Genomic DNA, 19,111 nt, shown 5'->3' with positions numbered 1-19,111 from the left:
CGATGCAGGGGATGCGGGTTCGTGCCCCGGTCTGGGAGGATCCCATATGCCGCGGAGCGGCTGGGCCCGTGAGCCATGGCCGCTGAGCCTGCGCGTCCGGAGCCTGCGCGTCCGGAGCCTGTGCTCCGCAACGGGGGAGGCCACAACAGTGAGAGGCCCGCATACCGCAAAAAAAAAAAAAAAAAAAAAAAAAAAAAAAGATAATGTGGATCTATATGTATTGACATAAAAAGATACACAGAATATATAAAGTATACAAAGCAGGTTTACTGAACAGAGTGTATATTATCATATTTGTGTTAAATTTTAAATAAATAAAATTTTGGAATAATATATTCTAAAAATTAATAATGGCATGGGGAGTGTTACATAGGCTTTTCTTTCATTATACTCTACATATATATATATTCTCAAATTAGTAAAAACAATAAACATTTTTCTCTCCTCAAAAAACAAAAAGGTATTGAACTCAGTCCCTTTTATTTTGCTTTTAAACTCAATGCAGAACAGAATCAGAATATACTTAACTGCTGAGATCTTGGCTGAGTCTGGTAGTTTCTGGGGGAAAACTACCACTTCCCATTGAGATATATAATAGCCTAGTATGCACACACACACTTTTTGTTTTCTGAACTATATGAAAGTAAGTTGCAGACACCATGATCCTTCAGTTCTACACAGTTCAGCATGCATCTTCTAAGAATAAGGGCATTCTCCTACTCAGCTATGTTATTACACCAATGAAAATTAACAATAATTCCATAGTATCTAATATCTAGTGCATATTCAAATTTCCCAAGTTGTTCCCCCAAATATCTATTTTTTCTAATCAGGATCCAATTGAATTTCATTTGGTTATTATATCTCTTAAGTCTCTTTTAATGTAGAGCCAGTTTTCTTGTAGGAGATTCCACATTTTGCATTTAATTATTAGTATATATATACTGTTTATTTAATTCTCCCCCATGACATAGACTTAATTTGAAAATTTTTACTGTTAACATTTTTTTATTGTGGTAAAATACACATAATATAGAAACTACCTTTTTTTTTTTTTTTTTTTTTTTCGGTACGCGGGCCTCTCACTGTTGTGGCCTCTCCCGTTGCGGAGCACAGGCTCCAGACGCGCAGGTTCAGCGGCCATGGCTCACGGGCCCAGATGCTCCGTGGCATGTGGGATCTTCCCAGACCGGGGCACGAACCTGCGTCCCCTGCATCGGCAGGTGGACTCTCAACCACTGCGCCACCAGGGAAGCCCAAAAGCTACCATTTTAATAATTTTTAGTTGTACAGTTCAGTGGCATTAAGTACAGTCACACTGTTGTGTAGCCATCATCACCACCCAACACCAGAACATATTCCATCTTCCCAAACTGAAATTCTGTGCCCATTAAACAATAACTCCCCACTCTCCGTTCCCCCAGCCCCCTGGCAATCACCATTCTACTTTCTCTCTCTGAATTTGACCTCTAAGTATCTCATAGAACTGGAATCCTGCAGTACATGTGTTTTGGTGACTGGTTTATTTCACTTACCATAATGTCTTCAATGTTCATCCACATTGTAGCATGTGTCAGAATTTCCTTCATTTTATTACTACCTTTTTAAAATTTTATTTTATTTAGTTTTGGCTGCATTGGGTCTTTGTTGCTGCACATGGGCTCTCTCTAGTTGTAACGAGTGGGGGCTACTCTTCATTGTGGTGCACGGGCTTCTTATTGTGGTGGCTTCTCTTTTTGCAGAGTGCAGGCTCTAGGCATGCAGGCTTCAGTAGTTGTGGCATGTGGGCTCAGTATTTGTGTCTCACAGGCTCTAGAGTGCAGGCTCAGTAGTTGTAGCACATGGGCTTAGTTGCTCTGTGACATATGGGATCTTCCCGGACCAGGGTTTGAACCCGTGTCCCCTGCATTGGCAGGCGGATTCTTAATCACTGTGCCACTGAGGAAGATCCTTGACTATGAACATTTTAAAACATACTTATGAAAACTATAAAACACTGATAAAGGAAATTAAAGGTGATTCAAAGAAATGGAAAGATATCCCATGCTCTTGGATTGGAAGAATCAATTCTATTAAAATGGCCATATTACCTAAAGCAATCTACATATTTAATTTAATCCCTATCAAAATACCCAGGACATTTTCCACAGAAATAGAACAAATAATCCTAAAATTTATGTGGAACCACAAAAGACCCCGAATTGCCAAAGCAATCCTGAGAAAAAAGAACAAAGCTGGATAACCCTCCCAGACCTTAGATTATACTACAAAGCTACAATAATCAAAACAGCATGGTATTGGCACAAAAACAGACACATAGATCAAGGGAAGAGAATAGAGAGCCTAGAAACAAACCCACACACCTATGGTTAATTAATCTTCGACAAAGGAGGCAAGAATATACAATGGAGAAAAGACAGTTTCTTCAACAAGTGGTACTGGGAAAACTGGACAGCTACATGTAAAAGAATGAAATTAGAAAATTCTCTAACACCATACACAAAAATATGAGGTACCCACCATACAATAAATGAGGTATCACCTCATACCTGTCAGATTAAAGAGGGACTTCTCTGGTGGTCCAGTGGTGGGGAGTCTGCCTTCCAATGCAGGGGATGCAGGTTCAAACCCTGGTTGGGGAACTAGGATTCCACATGCCACGAGGCAACTAAGCCCGCACGCCACAACTGCTGAGCTTTCGCACCTCAATAAGACAGCCCACGTGTCAGAAACTACAGAGCCCACGTGCTCTGGAGCCCGCGTGCCACAACTAGAGAGAGAAAACCCTCATTCCACAACTAGAGAGAAGCCCATGCACTGCAACAAAGAGCCCACATGCCACAACTAAGACCCGATGCAGCCAAATAAATAAATAAATGAAAACAAAAACAAAATGGATTAAAGAGCTAAATATAAGACCAGATACTATAAAACTCCTAGAGGAAAACATAGGCAGAACATAAATCTTTTTTTTTTTTTTTTTTTTTTTTTTTTGCTGTATGCGGGCCTCTCACTGTTGTGGCCTCTCCCGTTGCGGAGCACAGCCTCCGGACGCGCAGGCTCAGCGGCCATGGCTCACGGGCCCAGCCACTCCGCGGCATGTGGAATCTTCCCGGACCTGGGCACGAACCCGTGTCCCCTGCACCGGCAGGTGGATTCTCAACCACTGCGCCACCAGGTAAGCCCAGAACATAAATCTTTGACATAAATCGCAGCAATATTTTCTTAGATCAGTCTCCCAAGGCAAAAGAAATAAAAGCCAAAAGAAATAAATGGGACCTAATTAAACTTAAAACCTTTTGCATAGCAAAGGAAACCATCAACAAAACAAAAAGACAACCTATGTAATGGGAGAAAATACTTGCAAATGATGCGACTGGCAAGATGTTAATATCCAAAACATACCAACAGCTCACATAACTCAAAAAACAAAACAAAACAAAACAAAAAACCAAAAAACAACCCAATCAAAACATGGGCAGAAGACTTGAATAGTCATTTTTCTAAAGAAGACAAACATATGGCTAACAGGCACATGAAAAAATGCTCAACACCGCTAATTATCAGAGAAGTGCAAATCAATGAGGTATCACCTCATACCTGTCAGAATGGTATCATCAAAAAGTCTACAAACAATAAATGTCAGACAGGATGTGGAGAAAAGGGAACCCTCCTGCACTGTTGGTGGGAAGGTAAATTGGTGCAGCCACTATGGAAAACACTATGAAGCTTCCTTAAAAAACTAAAAATAGAACTACGATATAATCCAGCAATTACACTTCTGGGTATATATCCAGAGAAAATGAAACACTAATTCGAAAAGATACATGCACCCCAATGTTCACAACAGTACTATTTACAATAGCCAAGACATGGAAGCAACCGAAGTGCCAATCAACAGACAACTGGATTAAGAAAATGTGAGAACTTCCCTGGTGGTCCAGTGGTTAAGACTCCGTGCTTCTGGGGACTTCCCTGGTGGTCCAGTGGTTAGGAATCTGCCTTCCAATGCAGGGGATGTGGATTCGACCTCTGGTCAGTGAACTAGGATCCCACATGCTGCAACTACTGAGCACACAAGCCACAACTAGAGAGAGAAGCCTGTGTGCCTCAACGAAGATCCCGCATGGTACAACTAAGACCTGACGCAGCCAAAAAAAAAAAAAAAAAGACTCCGTGCTTCCAATGCAGGGAGTGGTGCAGGTTCAATCCCTGGTCAGGGAACTAAGATCCCACATGCCTCACGGCGCAACCAAAAAAAAAAAAAAAAAAGAGATGTGACACACACACAGGAATATCATTCAGCTATAAAAAGGATGAAATATTGCAGCAATGTGGATGGACCTGGAGAGTATTATGCTTAGTGAAATAAGTCAGACAGAGAAAAACAAATACCATATGATATCACTTATAAGTGGAATATAAAAAATAATACAAATGAATGTATATACAAATCAGAAACAGATGCACAGATGTAGAAAACAAACTTACGGTTACCAAAGGGGAGAGGGACGGGGCGGGGCAGGGGGTGGGACAAATTAGGGATATGGGATTAACAGATACAAACTACTAGCACAGGGAATTATACCCAATATCTTGTAATAACCTATAATGGAATATTACCTGCAAAAAAACACCTGAATTGCTATGTTGTACACCGAAAACTAACACAATATTGTGAATCAACTATACTTCAATTTAAAAAAAACGAAAAAATTTCCTTTTTAACTAACTGGTTATGCTGAAATAAAGTCAGTAAAGGTAAAAAAAATATAGAGAAGATAGTAAAATAATAACTGTCATCCAATTAAATAATTATCAAAAATTTTACCCCTACCTACAGTATGCATTTTTTTTTTTTTTTTTTTTTTTTTGCGGTATGCGGGCAGCCTCTCACTGCTGTGGCCTCTCCCGTTGCGGAGCACAGGCTCCGGCCGCGCAGGCCCAGCGGCCATGGCTCACGGGCCCAGCCGCTCGGTGGCATGTGGGATCCTCCCGGACCGGGGCACGAACCCGTGTCCCCTGCATCGGCAGGCGGACTCTCAACCACTGCGCTACCAGGGAAGCCCCAGTATGCATTTTTAAAAAAAAATTATTTATTTTTGGCTGCGTTGGGTCTTTTTTGCTGTGTGTGGGCTTTCTCTAGTTGTGGTGAGCAGGGGCTACTCTTCGTTGTGGTGCGCGGGCTTCTCTTGTTGCAGAGCACGAGCTCTAGGTGCGCAGGCTTCAGGAGTTGTGGCACGCGGGCTCAGTAGTTGTGGCGCACAGGCTTAGTTGCTCCGTGGCATGCGGGCTCTTCCTGGACCAGGGCTCTAACCCGTGTTCCACTGCATTGGCAGGTGGACTCTCAACCACTGCACCACCAGGGAAGTCCCTCCCAGTATGCATTTCTTAAACAATTTAAAAAGGACTTCTTCTTGGGCTTCCCTGGTGGCGCAGTGGTTAAGAATCCGCCTGCCAACACAGGGAACACGAGTTCAAGCCCTGGTTCTGGGAAGAACCCGTATGCCACGAAGCAACTAAGCCCGTGCGCCACAACTACTGAGCCTGCGCTCTAGAGCCCGTGAGCCACAACTACTGAAGCCCACGTGCTAAAAGCCGGTGCTCCGAAACAAGAGAAGCCACAGCAACGAGAAGCCCGGGCACCACAACGAAAAGTAGCCCCTCCCCACATGCCACACTAGAGAAAGCCCGTGTGCTGCAACGAAGACCCAACGCAGCCAAAAATAAATAAATAAACAAAATAAATAAATTTATTTTAAAAAAAGGACCTCTTCTTACAAAATCGCAATGCTATTTTCATGCTTAAGAAAGTAATAATTCTTTGGTTAGTTGGTACTATATAATACCTGGTCCATCATCTAATATTCCCAATTGTCTAAAATAATATCTTTATAAAAGACTATAGGCGGACTTCCCTTGCGGTCCAGTGGTTAAGACTCTGAGCTCCCAACGCAGGGGACACGGGTTTCTTCCCTGGTGGGGGAACTAAGATCCCGCTTGCCGCTAGGTGCGGCCAAAAAAAAAAAAAAAAAAAAAAAAAAGACTATAAATTGGATTGAATCAGTATCTAAACAAGGTCCACACAAGTAACATTCGGTTGTTGTGTTTCTAAGGCTCTTTAAATTCGAGCAATTGGCTCTCTTTTTAAGATGCTTTCACTTTATTGCAAAATGGACTAAATTCATATATGCACTCATTTACCCAAAAAAAAAAAAAAAATCCACCACATAGTAAATGAAAAAAGCACAGTGTATTTTGAGGTTCTGAAAGCTGGTTTTAATTTAGAAATACTGCAAGTGGTTATACAGACACGTTATTTCTAAATCCATATGACCCTCTTATGGATACACGTAGTTCCATCCTTGTCATATGACCGCATCACAATTTAGCAAACCACAATTTTGGTCTTGGTAGATGCAGCCTGTACAGCAGGGGGCAGGATTACCTCCTTCTGGAAGCCAAAGCTCAGGAATCCCCTTCCAACGTTAAGCACAGAGAATGGTTTTCAAGTTGAACACAAGGATAACTAAATGAAAAAGTTTCCTCTGAATCCAGAGATAAATTCCCAGAGAATGTGGTGCTGAGGAAACATCTTAAATAAGTAATACTGTAGATATTGATTGCAAGAGCAATCACACTCGCTTTAAAAGCGGGGGGGGGGGGGGCGGGGGCAGGAGGGGCTTCCCTGATGGCGCAGTGGTTGAGGGTCTGCCTGCCGATGTAGGGGACGCAGGTTCGTGCCCCGGCCCGTGAGTCATGGCCTGCGCGTCCGCAAAGGGAGAGGCCACAACAGTGAGAGGCCCGCGTACCGGGGAAAAAAAAAAAAGCGGGGCAGGAGTATTCAGAGTGGTTAGGAGACGGGGTGGGTGGCCTAAGGGAGGAGTGCTTAGCGGTGTGCTGCCAGAGAAAGGTGGAATCCTGCTCAGCAGGTCATTTGATGAAAGAAACCGAAACGTAGGAGGAAAGCCTTCATGGCGAGTGGTCGAGCGAGGGACGGGAGCAATCTCAGAGACTAATTCAGGGAGTTTGGGAGGCGGTGCTGAAGCCGGTTTATCCAGAGACTGGAACAACGCTGAACATGGCACTGGACGCGGACTCGGAAAACAAGCCTCTTCCGCCAGCCTCCCTGCACCCGGGGCAACACCTGCGAAATACAAGGAGCGCCCCAGCAGGTGACTCTGGAGACGTGACGTGATTCCGCTGCCGTCCGTGCCTCCGCCTCTGGAAGTAGTCCCCGGCCGCGCCAGCTCCGAAGGGAGCTGGGCGGGGGAGCCCGTACGCCCTCGGGGCGTTGAGTCCCGAGCGGAGGGCGCTCAGCCAATCCCTGGAAAGAGGGCGTGGCTAGCTCGGCCCCGCGGATCCCTCCGCCCGTGCTCACCGTGCCGAGGACTTGATAGCCGCCATTTTGGATGCTGAGCCTTCTTCCCCAAGTCTGTCTCTTCCGTTTTCAGGTGAGTGTGGCTTCTTCAGCGTCAAGGATCTTTGTTTCCCTCCTCACACTGCGCTCCGGATTTAGAAGTCCCTAGCCCAGGATTCAGAGGACCCTGAGGTGGCAGGTGAGGAGAAAGAGAAGGATCCTGGATGTGAGGGCCAGGCTGGAGGTCGGGCCGGAAGGGCTGTGGCGCGGAAGGCCGCCCGAGGCCGGGCCCGGGGGCGTGGCAGGGCCGCGGGCAACTTGGAGACCGTTGGTCCCGAATACTTGACGCCGCCAAAGTTTGTTGTCCTCCCTGCTCCGTGGCGTCACTTCCCCGGGGCGGAAACGCCGCGGCCTGGGCTTCGGCACCCGACAGGGACAGGGCCGGGCCGGCGCTCTCGGGGACTCCCTTACCCGGTCCCTTCTGGCCCAGGGAGACTTCTGTAAGGTTGTGTCCCCGGTGCCTGCGGGAGTCTGTTCGCCTCCGAGCCCGGCAGCCTCCCCCCGGGCGGGGCGGCCTCCTGGGAAGGTACCTGGGGGCCCCGGAAGAAACTGCGTTTTTCTTTAGCGGAAGCAAAAAAGCGACCTCTGACCCCCTTTCTCAGACCCATACCAGTCTGATGAGCAATCTTGTGAGGAGCTTGTAGCCCTGTCCTTGCCCCCCTTCCTCTTTCTGTTCTCATCGCTCCTCTTCCGCGGTGCTGGAGGTGAGAGGACTTGAAACTCTACCTGCATAAAGTTCTACCGGGATCGGGACCGAAGAGCGTCCGGTTTAATGATTAGGTAATAGGAGAGACAGCCACTTCCACTCTCTGAAGTAGTAAGATTGAAATTAAGAGCTGGTCATAGTTTTTCTATTATGCTCGCGTATTCATTATTTTTTATTACGAACATTGCAAACAGACAAAGGTAAAGACTGTAATGAATTCCCTCCTAATCCAGCTTCAACAACGATCAGTTCATGTCCAATCTTGTTTCGTTTATACCCCCGTTGTGTATGTATTTAATAAAGTAATAGTTGATATATATGTTTCCTCCCCCTCCCCCCTTCCCCCCCTTTGACTCCTTTACCTACGGAGAAATTTCCACGGGAAATTTTGTTTTTACAGCTTCCTCAGAACCTCATCTTCTGGGATAGGAGGACTTAGTAATATCCTTTTATTAGAGGATAAAAGATTGTTTTGAAATCTCAATGTTAGTATTACATTTTAAAGCCACCCAATTTCTCAAGTTTTCTCATTTTTAAAGTAGTGTTATTGTTCTGTCCAAATTGTTTTCTTTCTTCCTCTCTTCCTGTGCCTCTGGCTTCTCAATGATAGGAGTTCCAGAATCCCCAACTCTAGTCTACTTAGTTTAAGCTCTCATTCCTTTAAAATCAGAATCAAGTCCCAATGATGTGTCGTCTCTTTTGATTTAAAAATAAAAGTAGAAAAGAGTGTAGTCTAATGAGGTAATTTAAAATACAGGAAAAGTAGTATGCACATGAATTCTAATTTCAGCATTATTTTATATGGAAAATATAAAAAGGTTGGGGAATTAATTAAAAATGATTACTCAGTGTGGTATTAGGCAGCCATTAAAATAAGGTTCTGTAGGCTGTAGCAGATATGCTGTTAAGTGATAAAAGGATTCACTAGTGACCAGAGTCCATCATTAACAACTTTGTAAAAATATGCCTTAAGAGAAACTCTTGGTAAAAGTATACCCAAAGAATTTTTTGTAATTTTTTTAATGTTACTTTTATTGAGAAACAAGATAAAGATCCTTTTATAATGCCTACACATTTCAGTATTTATAGCTCCTTCCAGAAAATCTTGATGGTCTCTGAATTCTGAAGCCTGTACTTTTGTTGTGAGTTATACATGATGCTACTGGTTTTGTGGTCCTTTATTTTATTAAATTTTCAATCTTGATTAGTTTGGTCACTGGAGATTTGATTGTAGTGTGAAAATACAGTAAACTTGGCATTCTGTAAATGAAATGGTTTTAAGAATTGGGCTATATTATCTTGGATTTGCCTTCTAGCTTGCTTGTACTTTTATGTCGCATCTTCATGTCTGCAATACCTAAATCATACCTAAATCTGTTTACATCACTTATAAGAAAGAAGTATTCATGGGCTTCCCTGGTGGCACAGCGGTTGAGAGTCCGCCTGCCGATGCAGGGAACAAGGGTTCGTGCCCCGGGTTGGGAGGATCCCACATGCCGCAGAGCGGCTGGGCCCGTGAGCCATGGCCGCTGGGCCTGAGCGTCCGGAGCCTGTGCTCCGCAACGGGAGAGGCCACAACAGTGAGAGGCCCGCGTACCACAAAAAAAAAAAAAAAAAGAAAGAAAGAAGTATTCAGGATAAATAAAATAATACATTTCAAATACAGAAGTTTTCCTATGTACTATAAAATATCATTCTATCCACTATTGACTCTGTTGCCTCCTTTCCCAGCTTGGTTCTTTTGGAGTTACAAGACTCTAAAGTTGGTTTCTTAGGACATGAGGGTCTGTTTTGCTATTTCTAGCTAAAGTTTTCAGGATTACTGCTTTTGGGCAGCTTCACTAATTTGGGTAGCTGTTCTGAGCTGCAGCAGTCTTTCCCTTCTCTCCCCAAGTAACATGAGGAATGAGCCAGTCCATGGTTTTACATTTTCCTTTGTTCAAGATGGAGAGATTATCCAGTTTTAATAAGGCTCCTGGAGCTGAGTGATAAAAGAGGGACTAGATCAGTTTGTTGTTCCAATGTTAAGGTCTGGGGTAAAGTGAGGGATCGGAAAGAGCCAAGAAGGGAACATGAGGTTGCTGACCAGTGTGTGACATAATGGTGTTACACTAATAAAAATAGTAGTTAGAATACTGAGAAGTAGATTTGCAGTCACTAGTTCATAATCCTTTTATAAGGTTTATGTTATAGTTGTTTATGTATCTTATAGTTGTTTTTGTGTCAGTTGTCCCCATTAGATTGTGAACTCTTTGAAACACCAGGGTCACATCTTACTTAAATGTCTCTTGTCTGTGTTGGCTTAGCACAGTACTTGATAGAATAGCACTCAACAAATGTTTGGTGAGTAGATGAATGACAGTAAAAATGTTGAGACACAAAATGATCTCAGAATAACCTCTAAATCAGAAGAGAATTTTAAATTAGGTATTGGACAATATTAGTATGTGGTAATGTATATATGTTTGTTTTATGTGTATAAATGTTTGTATATGTATAAAACAGTAACTGTTTACCAGAAGTTTATTAACTTTTAGGTTATTCCTAAAATTAATATTCCTAATCATGTAAGATACAAAGTTTATGGTAGTTAGCTTTGGAAACGCAGGTTCAAATCTTAAAATGTGGGAATTCCCTGGAGATCCAGTGGTTAGGACTTGGCACGTTCACTGCTGAGGCCCAGGTTCAGTCCCTGGTTGGGGAACTAAGATCCCTGCAAGCTGTGCTGCATGCCCCCGCCCAAAAAATCCTGAAATGGTAATTAAATTGATCTTTTGTATTAGATAAGTTTTGGGTCTGATGATTTTTAAAATATATTGGTAATTATTTAGGACCTGTGCCGCCTGCATTGGAAGCATGGAGTCTTAACCACTGGGCAACCAGGGAAGTCCAGGAATCTAATTCCTGAAAGTTGAAAATCCTCAGAACTCAAGTTGACAAAGTGTTTTGGCAAATTATTTTCCTTTCCTTAAATCTAAAACAAAACTAGATTCTGTAAGTTTGTGATATTCAAAAGTCAATGTTATTATTATTTTTCGTTAATTTTTATTATTTATTTTTGGCTGCATTGGGTCCCGCTGCGGCGCACGGGCTTCTCACTGCGATGGCCTCCCCCGCTGTGGAGCACGGGCTCCAGGCGTGCAGACCTCAAGCCCTGGCTTGCGGGCCCAGCTGCTCTGCGGCATGCGGGATCCTCGCGGACCAGGGGTCGAACCTATGTCCCCCTCATTGGCAGGCGAGCTCCCAACCACTGCGCCACCAGAGAAGCCCCTAAAAATCAATGTTGTTTTTAGTTAAATTTCCACTAATTAACATGATGAATGAGTGACAGCTTTGTACTAAGTACTGTAAGGCGGTATGAGAATAACAGTGGAACCTCAGAAATAGTGTTTGCCTTCAAGAAGAGCTATACTGATTATATACAGTTGAAATCCTCCAATGAGGTCAAAACAGTTAATCAAAAAAGTTAAAACAGGGCTTCCCTGGTGGCACAGTGGTTGAGAGTCTGCCTGCCGATGCAGGGGACACGGGTTCGTGCCCCAGTCCGGGAAGATCCCACATGCCGCGGAGCGGCTGGGCCTGTGAGCCATGGCTGCTGAGCCTGCGCGTCCGGAGCCTATGCTCCGCAACGGGAGAGGCCACAACATTGAGAGGCCCGCGTACCACACACACACAAAAAAGTTAAAACAGGGGAAAATAGATACAAAGCATACCTTTAACATTTTATTTTAACCTAAGACACATACAAAATTCCATTTAATAATGGAGTGTAACCTTTAAAAATTGTGAATCACTGTATTGTATATCTGTAACATATAATATTGTGCATCAACTATTCAGTTTTTAAATTGTATTTATCAGCTGATCTTTAGATTATTAGACCTTTTCTTTGAGTATGGGTCTTTTTTTTAAATTTCTGGCTGCGTTGGGTCTTCGTTGCTGCGCTCGGGCCTTCTCTAGTTGGCGGCGAGTGGGGGCCACTCCTCGATGCGGTGTGCGGACTTCTCATTGCGGTGGCTTCTCCTGTTGCGGAGCACCAGCTCTAGGCATGCAGGCTTCACTAGTTGTAGCATGCAAGCTCAGTAGTTGTGGCTCGCAGGCTCTAGAGCGCAGGCTCGGTAGTTGTGGTGCACAGGCCCAGTTGCTCCGCGGCATGTGGGATCTTCCCGGACCAGGGCTCGAACCCGTGTCTCCTGCATTGGCAGGTGGATTCTTAACCACTGCGTTGCCAGAGAAGCCCAGAGTATGGGTCTGTTGACTAGAGTTTATTTTATTTTACTTTATTTTATTTGTTTATTTTTTGGCTGCACCCCTTGGCTTGCAGGATCTCAGTTCCCCAACCAGGCATCGAACCTGGGCCACAGCAGTGAAAGTCCGGAATCCTAGCCACTGGGCCATCAGGGAACTCCCTAGAGTTTATTTTAACAAACGTTTATATGGTGCTTATTGTGTACATATGTTCTAGGCACTGTTCTAAACGCCACAATTTTTTTTTTTTTGGCCATACCACAAAGCTTGCGAGATATTAGTTCCCCAACCAGGGATTGATCCCAGGCCCTCGCCAGTGAAAGCACAGAGTCCTAACCACTGGACAACCAGAGAATTCCCTAAACTCCACAGATTTTCAGTTAATCCTCATACCAGCCTTTTGAGGTGTGAGGGTTCATGTACATATTTGTGCTAATTTTCCTTAAGTGTTTAACAGAGAAGCTACCTGGGCCTGGATTTTCTTCTGGAATGGTTCCTAATTTTATATTCAACTTTTGTAATGTTTAGGGGCAATTACATTTTCGATTTCTTTGTGTCAGTTTTTTTTTTTTATTGAAGTATAGTTGATTTACAGTGTTGTGTTAGCTTTGGGTGTACAGCAAAGTGATTAAGTTATACATGTATATCTCTTCTTTTTCGGATTCTTTTCCGTTATAGGTTATTATTACGAGATGTTGAATATAGTTTCTCTTTGTGTCAATTTTGGTAAATTGCGTTTCTAACAGATTTGTCCATTTTGTCTCATGGTTGAATTTATAGGTGTAGATTAGTAATAATGTCCCCTTTTAATGTTTGTAGGATCTGTAATGACATCCGTCTCTTTCCGTCCTGATACTGGTAATTTGCGTCTCCTCTTTTTCTCTCTCTTCCTCCCCCTCTCTCCCTCCTTCCTCTTTTCAAAAGAATCTGCATTTGGTTTCATTGATTTTCCTCTTTTCTGTTTCATTGGTTTTTGCCTTGTTTTTATTGTTTCCTTCTGCTTGCTTTGGATTAATTTTGCTCTTTTTATCGTTACTTGTGGTGGAAGCTTAGATTACTAATTTGAGACCTACCTTCTTTTTTTTAAATTTAAATTTATTTATTTTTGGCTGTGTTGGGTCTTCGTCGCTGTGCTCGGACTTGCTCTAGTTGCGGTGCGCGGGCTTCTCATGGTGGTGGCTTCTCTTGTTGTGGAGCACCGGCTCTAGGCGCGCAGGCTTCAGTAGTCATGGCACGCGGGCTCTAGAGTGCAGGCTCAGTAGTTGCTCCGCGGCATGTGGGATCTTCCTGGACCAGGGCTCGAACCCATGTCCTTTGCATTGGCAGGCGAATTCTTAATCACTGCACCGCCAGGGAAGTCCCGAGACTTTCTTCTTTCCTAATGTAAACATTTAGAGTTGTAAATTTTGCCCTAAGCACTGTTTTAGCTTCATCCACAAATTTTGGTGTTATATTTTAATTTTCATTTTCTTGCAGTTTAAACCTTTAAAAATAATTTACACTTGAAACTTCCTCTTTAACATGGATTATTTAGAAGTAATGGTGTTTAATTTCCAAGTGTTCGGAGATTTTCTGTTATTTTTCTTGTTACTGATTTTTGGTTAATTTCCATTGCAGTTAAAGAACATACTTTGGGTGACTTAAGTTCTGTTTAATTTGTTAAGGTTTGTTTTGTACCTCAGGATACGGTCTATATTCATGAATGTTCCCTGTGCTTTGCTGTGTTGAGTGGAGTGTTCTATGTAAACGTCAGTAAGATACAGTTGGTGTTCAGTTCTTCTGTATCCTGATATTCTGTCTACTAGTTTGATGAATTACAGAGGGAAGTACAGTTGAAGTCTCCAACTACAATTAGGGATTTGTTTCTTTGTCCTGTCCTGTCTTCTTGTATTTTGAAGCTCTGTTGTTCAGTGAATTCACTATTAGTATTGTTACGTTTTCTTGGTGAATTCACCCTTTAATGATTATATAATATTCCTTTGTATCCCTGGTTTTCCTTGCTGAAGTCTACTTTAACACTATAGCCCCTTCAGCTTTTTTTTTTAAGTTGAGATAATTGATCTATAACATTTTATTAGTTTCAGGTGTACAACATGATTTGATATTTGTATGTATTGGGAAATGATCACAAAAGGAAGTCTAGTTACCACCTATCACCATACAGAGTTACAATTCTTTCTCTTCTGATGAGAACTTTCAAGATTTATTCTCTTGGGAGTTCCCTTGCAGTCCAGTGATTAAGACTCCACGCTTCCACTGCAGGAAGTGTGGATTAAATCCCTGGTCAGGGAACTAAGATCCCACATCCCACATGCCATGCAGCACAGACAGAAAATTAAAAAATAAAAAAGATTTATTCTCTTAGCAACTTTCGAATATGCAGTACAGTATTAACTGTAGTCACTACACCACATTGTACATTACATCCCATGACTCATTTATTTTATAACTGGAAGTTTGTAACGAAATGGGTAAAGGGGGTCGAAAGGTACAACTTCCAGCTTTCTTTTGATTAGTGTTTGCGTGATCTAGTTTTTTTCATCCTTTACTTTTTTTTTTTTTTTTTTGCGGTATGAGGGCCTCTCATTGTTGTGGCCTCTCCCGTTCCAGAGCACAGGCTCCGGACGCTCAGGCTCAGCGGCCATGGCCCACGGGCCCAGCCGCTCCGCGGCATGTGGGATCCTCCCGGACCGGGGCACGAACCCGCATCCCCTGCATCGGCAGGCGGACTCTCAGCCACAGTGCCACCAGGGAAGCCCTCATCCTTTACTTTTAACCTACCTGCATGATTGTATTGACGTGAGATTCTTCTTGGCAGTATATAGTTAGATCATTTTTTGAACCATTCTAGAAAGTCTAGTTAACATCTGTCACCATACAGTTACAATTCTCTGTGTTTTGTGTTTAGATCATTTCTATTTAATTATGTAATTATTAGTATGTTTGACTTTAGGTCTACCATTTTATTATTTGTTTTCTGTTTTTCATTTCTGTTTCTGCTTTCCTGTTTTCTCTTGGGTTATTTGAACACTTTAGTATCAAATTTAAAATCTGTCGAGTTTTTTAGTCTATTTTTTGATATAGTATGTTTTACTGGTCACTCCAGGGATTGCAGTGGACGTACTTAACTTTTCGCAATCTACTTAGAATCAGTATTTTATCACTTATTGTGGAATATAGAAACATATAGGTCCCTTTGCCCTGCCCCCCTTTATACTATTATGTTGTGGTTACCTTATGTATTACATCTACATACCTTGGAAAAAAACCCCGTCAGACAATGTTATTAGTTTTGCTTTTAACTGTCAAATACAAATTTTTTTATTTTGGCCATGCCACTTGGCATGCAGTATCCCCAACCAGGGATCGAACCAACGCCCCCTGCAGTGGAAGCGCGGAATCCCAACCACTGGACCACCAGGGAAGTGTCCCTCAAATATGTTTTAAGAGACTCAAGAGAAGAACCATCTTATATTTACCCAGATATTTGCCATTTCTGTAATATAAGATATAAATATTTACCATTTCTTCTTTTTTTTTAGTTTTCCAAGTTTTCTTATTAATTTTCCCTCATCTGAGAATGACTTATTTCACCTTTATTTCTGAAGGATATCGTCTCTGGATATAGAATTCTGGGTTGACAGTTCTTTTCTTTTGGCACTTTTTGGCCTCCATTGTTTCTGATGTGAAATCTATTATTTGAATAGGTCATCTATTGGTAACATGTTTTTCTCTGACTGCTTTCAGTATTTAAAAAATTTGTCTTTAGTTTTCAATTTGATTAAGATGAGTCCAGGCATACATTTCTTTGGAGCTCTCTGAGCTCTTTCATCTTTCAGTCTGTAGATTTATGTTTTTTGCTAAATTTGGGGAGTTTTCAGCCAGTGTTTTTTCCAAAGTTTTTTGGTACCAATCCGTCTCTCCCATCTTTCTGGGATTCTGACAGTGCAAACATTAGATCCTTTGCTGTTTGTTATCTGAGGCTTTGATCACTTTTTTCAATGTTTTTTATTTTCAGATTGGATACATAGTATTGATCTATCTTGAAGTGCATTGGGTTTTTCTGCTGTCATTTGCTTTCTGCTATCCAGCTCACACAGTGAGTTTCTTACTTTTGATGTATTTTTCAGTTCTAAAGTTTGTTTCCTCTGGAATTCCTTGGTGGTCCAGTGGTTAGGACTCGGTGCTTTCACTGCGGGTTCCACACACCCTCCAAAAAAAAAGTTTGTTTCCTCTTTATGTCTTTTGTTTTTTTACTGAGACTTTCTGTTATTCATTTCAAGAGTATTTGGCCTTACCTGTTGCAACGTTTTTTTCTGTTTTTGTTTTTTTTTATAAATTTATTTATTTATTTATTTTGGCTGTGTTGGGTCTTTGTTGCTGCACGCTGGCTTTCTCTGGTTGTGGCGAGCGGGGGCTACTCTTCGTTGTGGTGCGCAGGCTTCTCGTTGCGGTGGCTTCTCTTGTTGCAGAGCACGGGCTCTAGGTGCACAGGCTTTAGTAGTTGTGGCTCGTGGGCTCTAGAGCGCAGGCTCAGTAGTTGTGGCGCACGGGCTTCGTTGCTCCGTGGCATGTGGGGTCTTCCTGGACCAGGGCTTGAACCCATGTCCCCTGCATTGGCAGGCAGATTCTTAACCACTGCACCACAAGGGAAGCCCCCTGTTGCAATGTTTTTTAAAAAAATTTGTTTTATTGAAGTATAGTTGAATTGTTGCAACATTTTTATAGTAGCTGCTTTAAAGTCTTTGTCAGTTAATTCCAACATCTGTATAATCTCAGCATTGATGTATGTTGATTGTCTTTTCCGTGAGTTGACTTTCCTGGTTTGGTGTATTTCACCCACTCTGTCCACACCAGGGGTCCCCTTTCTGGCTTCTCAAGGCAGGACTAGAGAGCTTCTCTTGATATTCTTCCTTTCTCTATCAGTGTTCACTTCTGGGTTTCAGGCTGCTTTGCATCTAGGCCAGGGAATATAAGAGGAAAAAAAGTGATAAACTCACTGCCACTTTATTGGCATGTCAAATTCTGGTCTCCATCCAGCTTCTATTATTTACTTTTCAGAATCCTCAAAGAGCTGCTCCATACATGCTCTTCAGGATTTATAGCTTCATTCAGTGAAAGGAGTGCTGAACCTAGAACCCTGTTCTTTACTTCTGTTTTTTAAGGACTATTCATGTTTTTCTAAGTATAGCTAGTTCATTAATTCTGATTTCTGGATAGTATTCTGTCACGTTTCTGTTAACGTTTTATCTGTCTTCTTGTAATGGACACTTAGCATTCCTCCACCTCCTTACTATCACAGAATCTGTATACATGTGTCTTCATGGTCTTATGTACAGATTTCTTTCGGGGTATATGTCCAGGAATGGGATTGCTGGATCCTAAGGTATATGCATATATTTACCATTAAGATATATATATTATTAAATACTGATAGACTAATACTGCTAGAATACTGATAGATGAATAGAGTATTATTTAACCTTCAAATGGAAGAAAACTCATGTGCTACAACATGGACTATTGGAGTATATTAATATTAGTACTCCATTGTGTGTGTATACATACACATATGTATATACATTTTGTTTCTCCATTCATCTGTCAGTGGACAGATTGTTTCCACCACTTGGCTATAGTGAATAATGCTGCTATGAACATGGGTGTGCAGATTGTTACTTTTTTTTTTTTTTTTTTTTTTTTTTTTTGCGGTATGCGGGCCTCTCACTGTTGTGGCCTCCCCCGTTGCGGAGCACAGGCTCCGGACGCGCAGGCTCCGGACGCGCAGGCTCAGCGGCCATGGCTCACGGGCCCAGCCGCTCCGCGGCATATGGGATCCTCCCAGACCGGGGCACGAACCCGTATCCCCTGCATCGGCAGGCGGACTCTCAACCACTTGCGCCACCAGGGAGGCCCCAGATTGTTACTTTTAAGAAGTAAGATTTGCAAGAGATGTCTTGAGGATTAATCTCAATTGTCTATGCCTTTTTGTCTATTTCATATAATTCAGTACAATGGGATATTTAGTGTCCTGCAGAATCATAGGGTTGAAACGGACTTAAGAGATTATATTGTAAGAACTTAGATTATATTCACTATACCATACTTATTATTGTAGAAAGACCATTTAGCTTCAATTTTCTAGCTTGGTTAACTGAAGTCTTAGTACAGTGTAAATTTGAGGTTGCTTTGGTAGATGTAGGTTCTGGCTTCTTTGGTCTTGTGGAAAAATAATAGTCTTTGGGCTGGATACCTTCTGTTTCCTCCTCCAGAGCTACATGCCATCCTTTTCCCTCTGATCTACATCCCTGGAGGCTCATTCACGTGTACCGTGTCTGTGGGCCCCTTTGCTTTCTGGCTTCCAGTTGAAGGGTAGATGGATCGGCAGAAGGAATGAGGGCTAGGTATTTATTCCCCTGCTCCTTCCCTTCCAGGTTGCTGCAAGTGGTCTGCATACCAGTGATTCCTGTCTGGTGGCCCTTTCCATATAGCTACTGTCTCCAGGTTCTACTTCCTCATCTTGCCCCTTCAGGCCTAGATGTGTTAATGGTTCTGGGGCAATTCACTGTCCTTTGTTGGCTTCTCTAAATCTTACCCACACCTTTGTAAGTAGTCTCTCTTTTTTAAAATATTTATTTATTTATTTGGCTGCACTGGGTCTTAGTTGTGGCATGTGGGATCTTCGTTGCGGCACGTGGGATCTTTACTTGGGGCATGCGGACTCCTGGTTGCAGCAT

At 42.6% G+C, this 19,111-nt stretch overlaps 1 protein-coding gene across 4 annotated transcripts in view; it reads left to right on the top strand.

Moving 5' to 3' along the window:
- The first annotated feature begins 7,354 nt into the window (after window positions 1–7,354).
- IST1 (IST1 factor associated with ESCRT-III) overlaps window positions 7,355–19,111 on the top strand; it is a 37,282-nt gene continuing 25,525 nt past the window's right edge. Inside the window, exon 1 of one of the 4 annotated variants that reach the window (XM_060085505.1) lies at window positions 7,355–7,454. In XM_060085505.1, the coding sequence (XP_059941488.1) occupies window positions 7,413–7,454 (42 nt within the window). In that variant the 5' untranslated portion in view covers window positions 7,355–7,412. Of the gene's footprint in view, window positions 7,560–8,061; window positions 8,201–19,111 lie in introns of those variants that run through there. The other 3 variants (XM_060085501.1, XM_060085502.1, XM_060085503.1) reach the window with 3 other exon arrangements.

The sequence above is a fragment of the Mesoplodon densirostris genome, chromosome 19, assembly GCF_025265405.1.
Source record: "Mesoplodon densirostris isolate mMesDen1 chromosome 19, mMesDen1 primary haplotype, whole genome shotgun sequence".
In the NCBI taxonomy this organism is placed as follows: domain Eukaryota; kingdom Metazoa; phylum Chordata; class Mammalia; order Artiodactyla; family Ziphiidae; genus Mesoplodon; species Mesoplodon densirostris.
The sequence above is the reverse complement of the archived record's forward strand: the minus strand, read 5'-3'. Positions and strand labels throughout refer to the sequence as shown.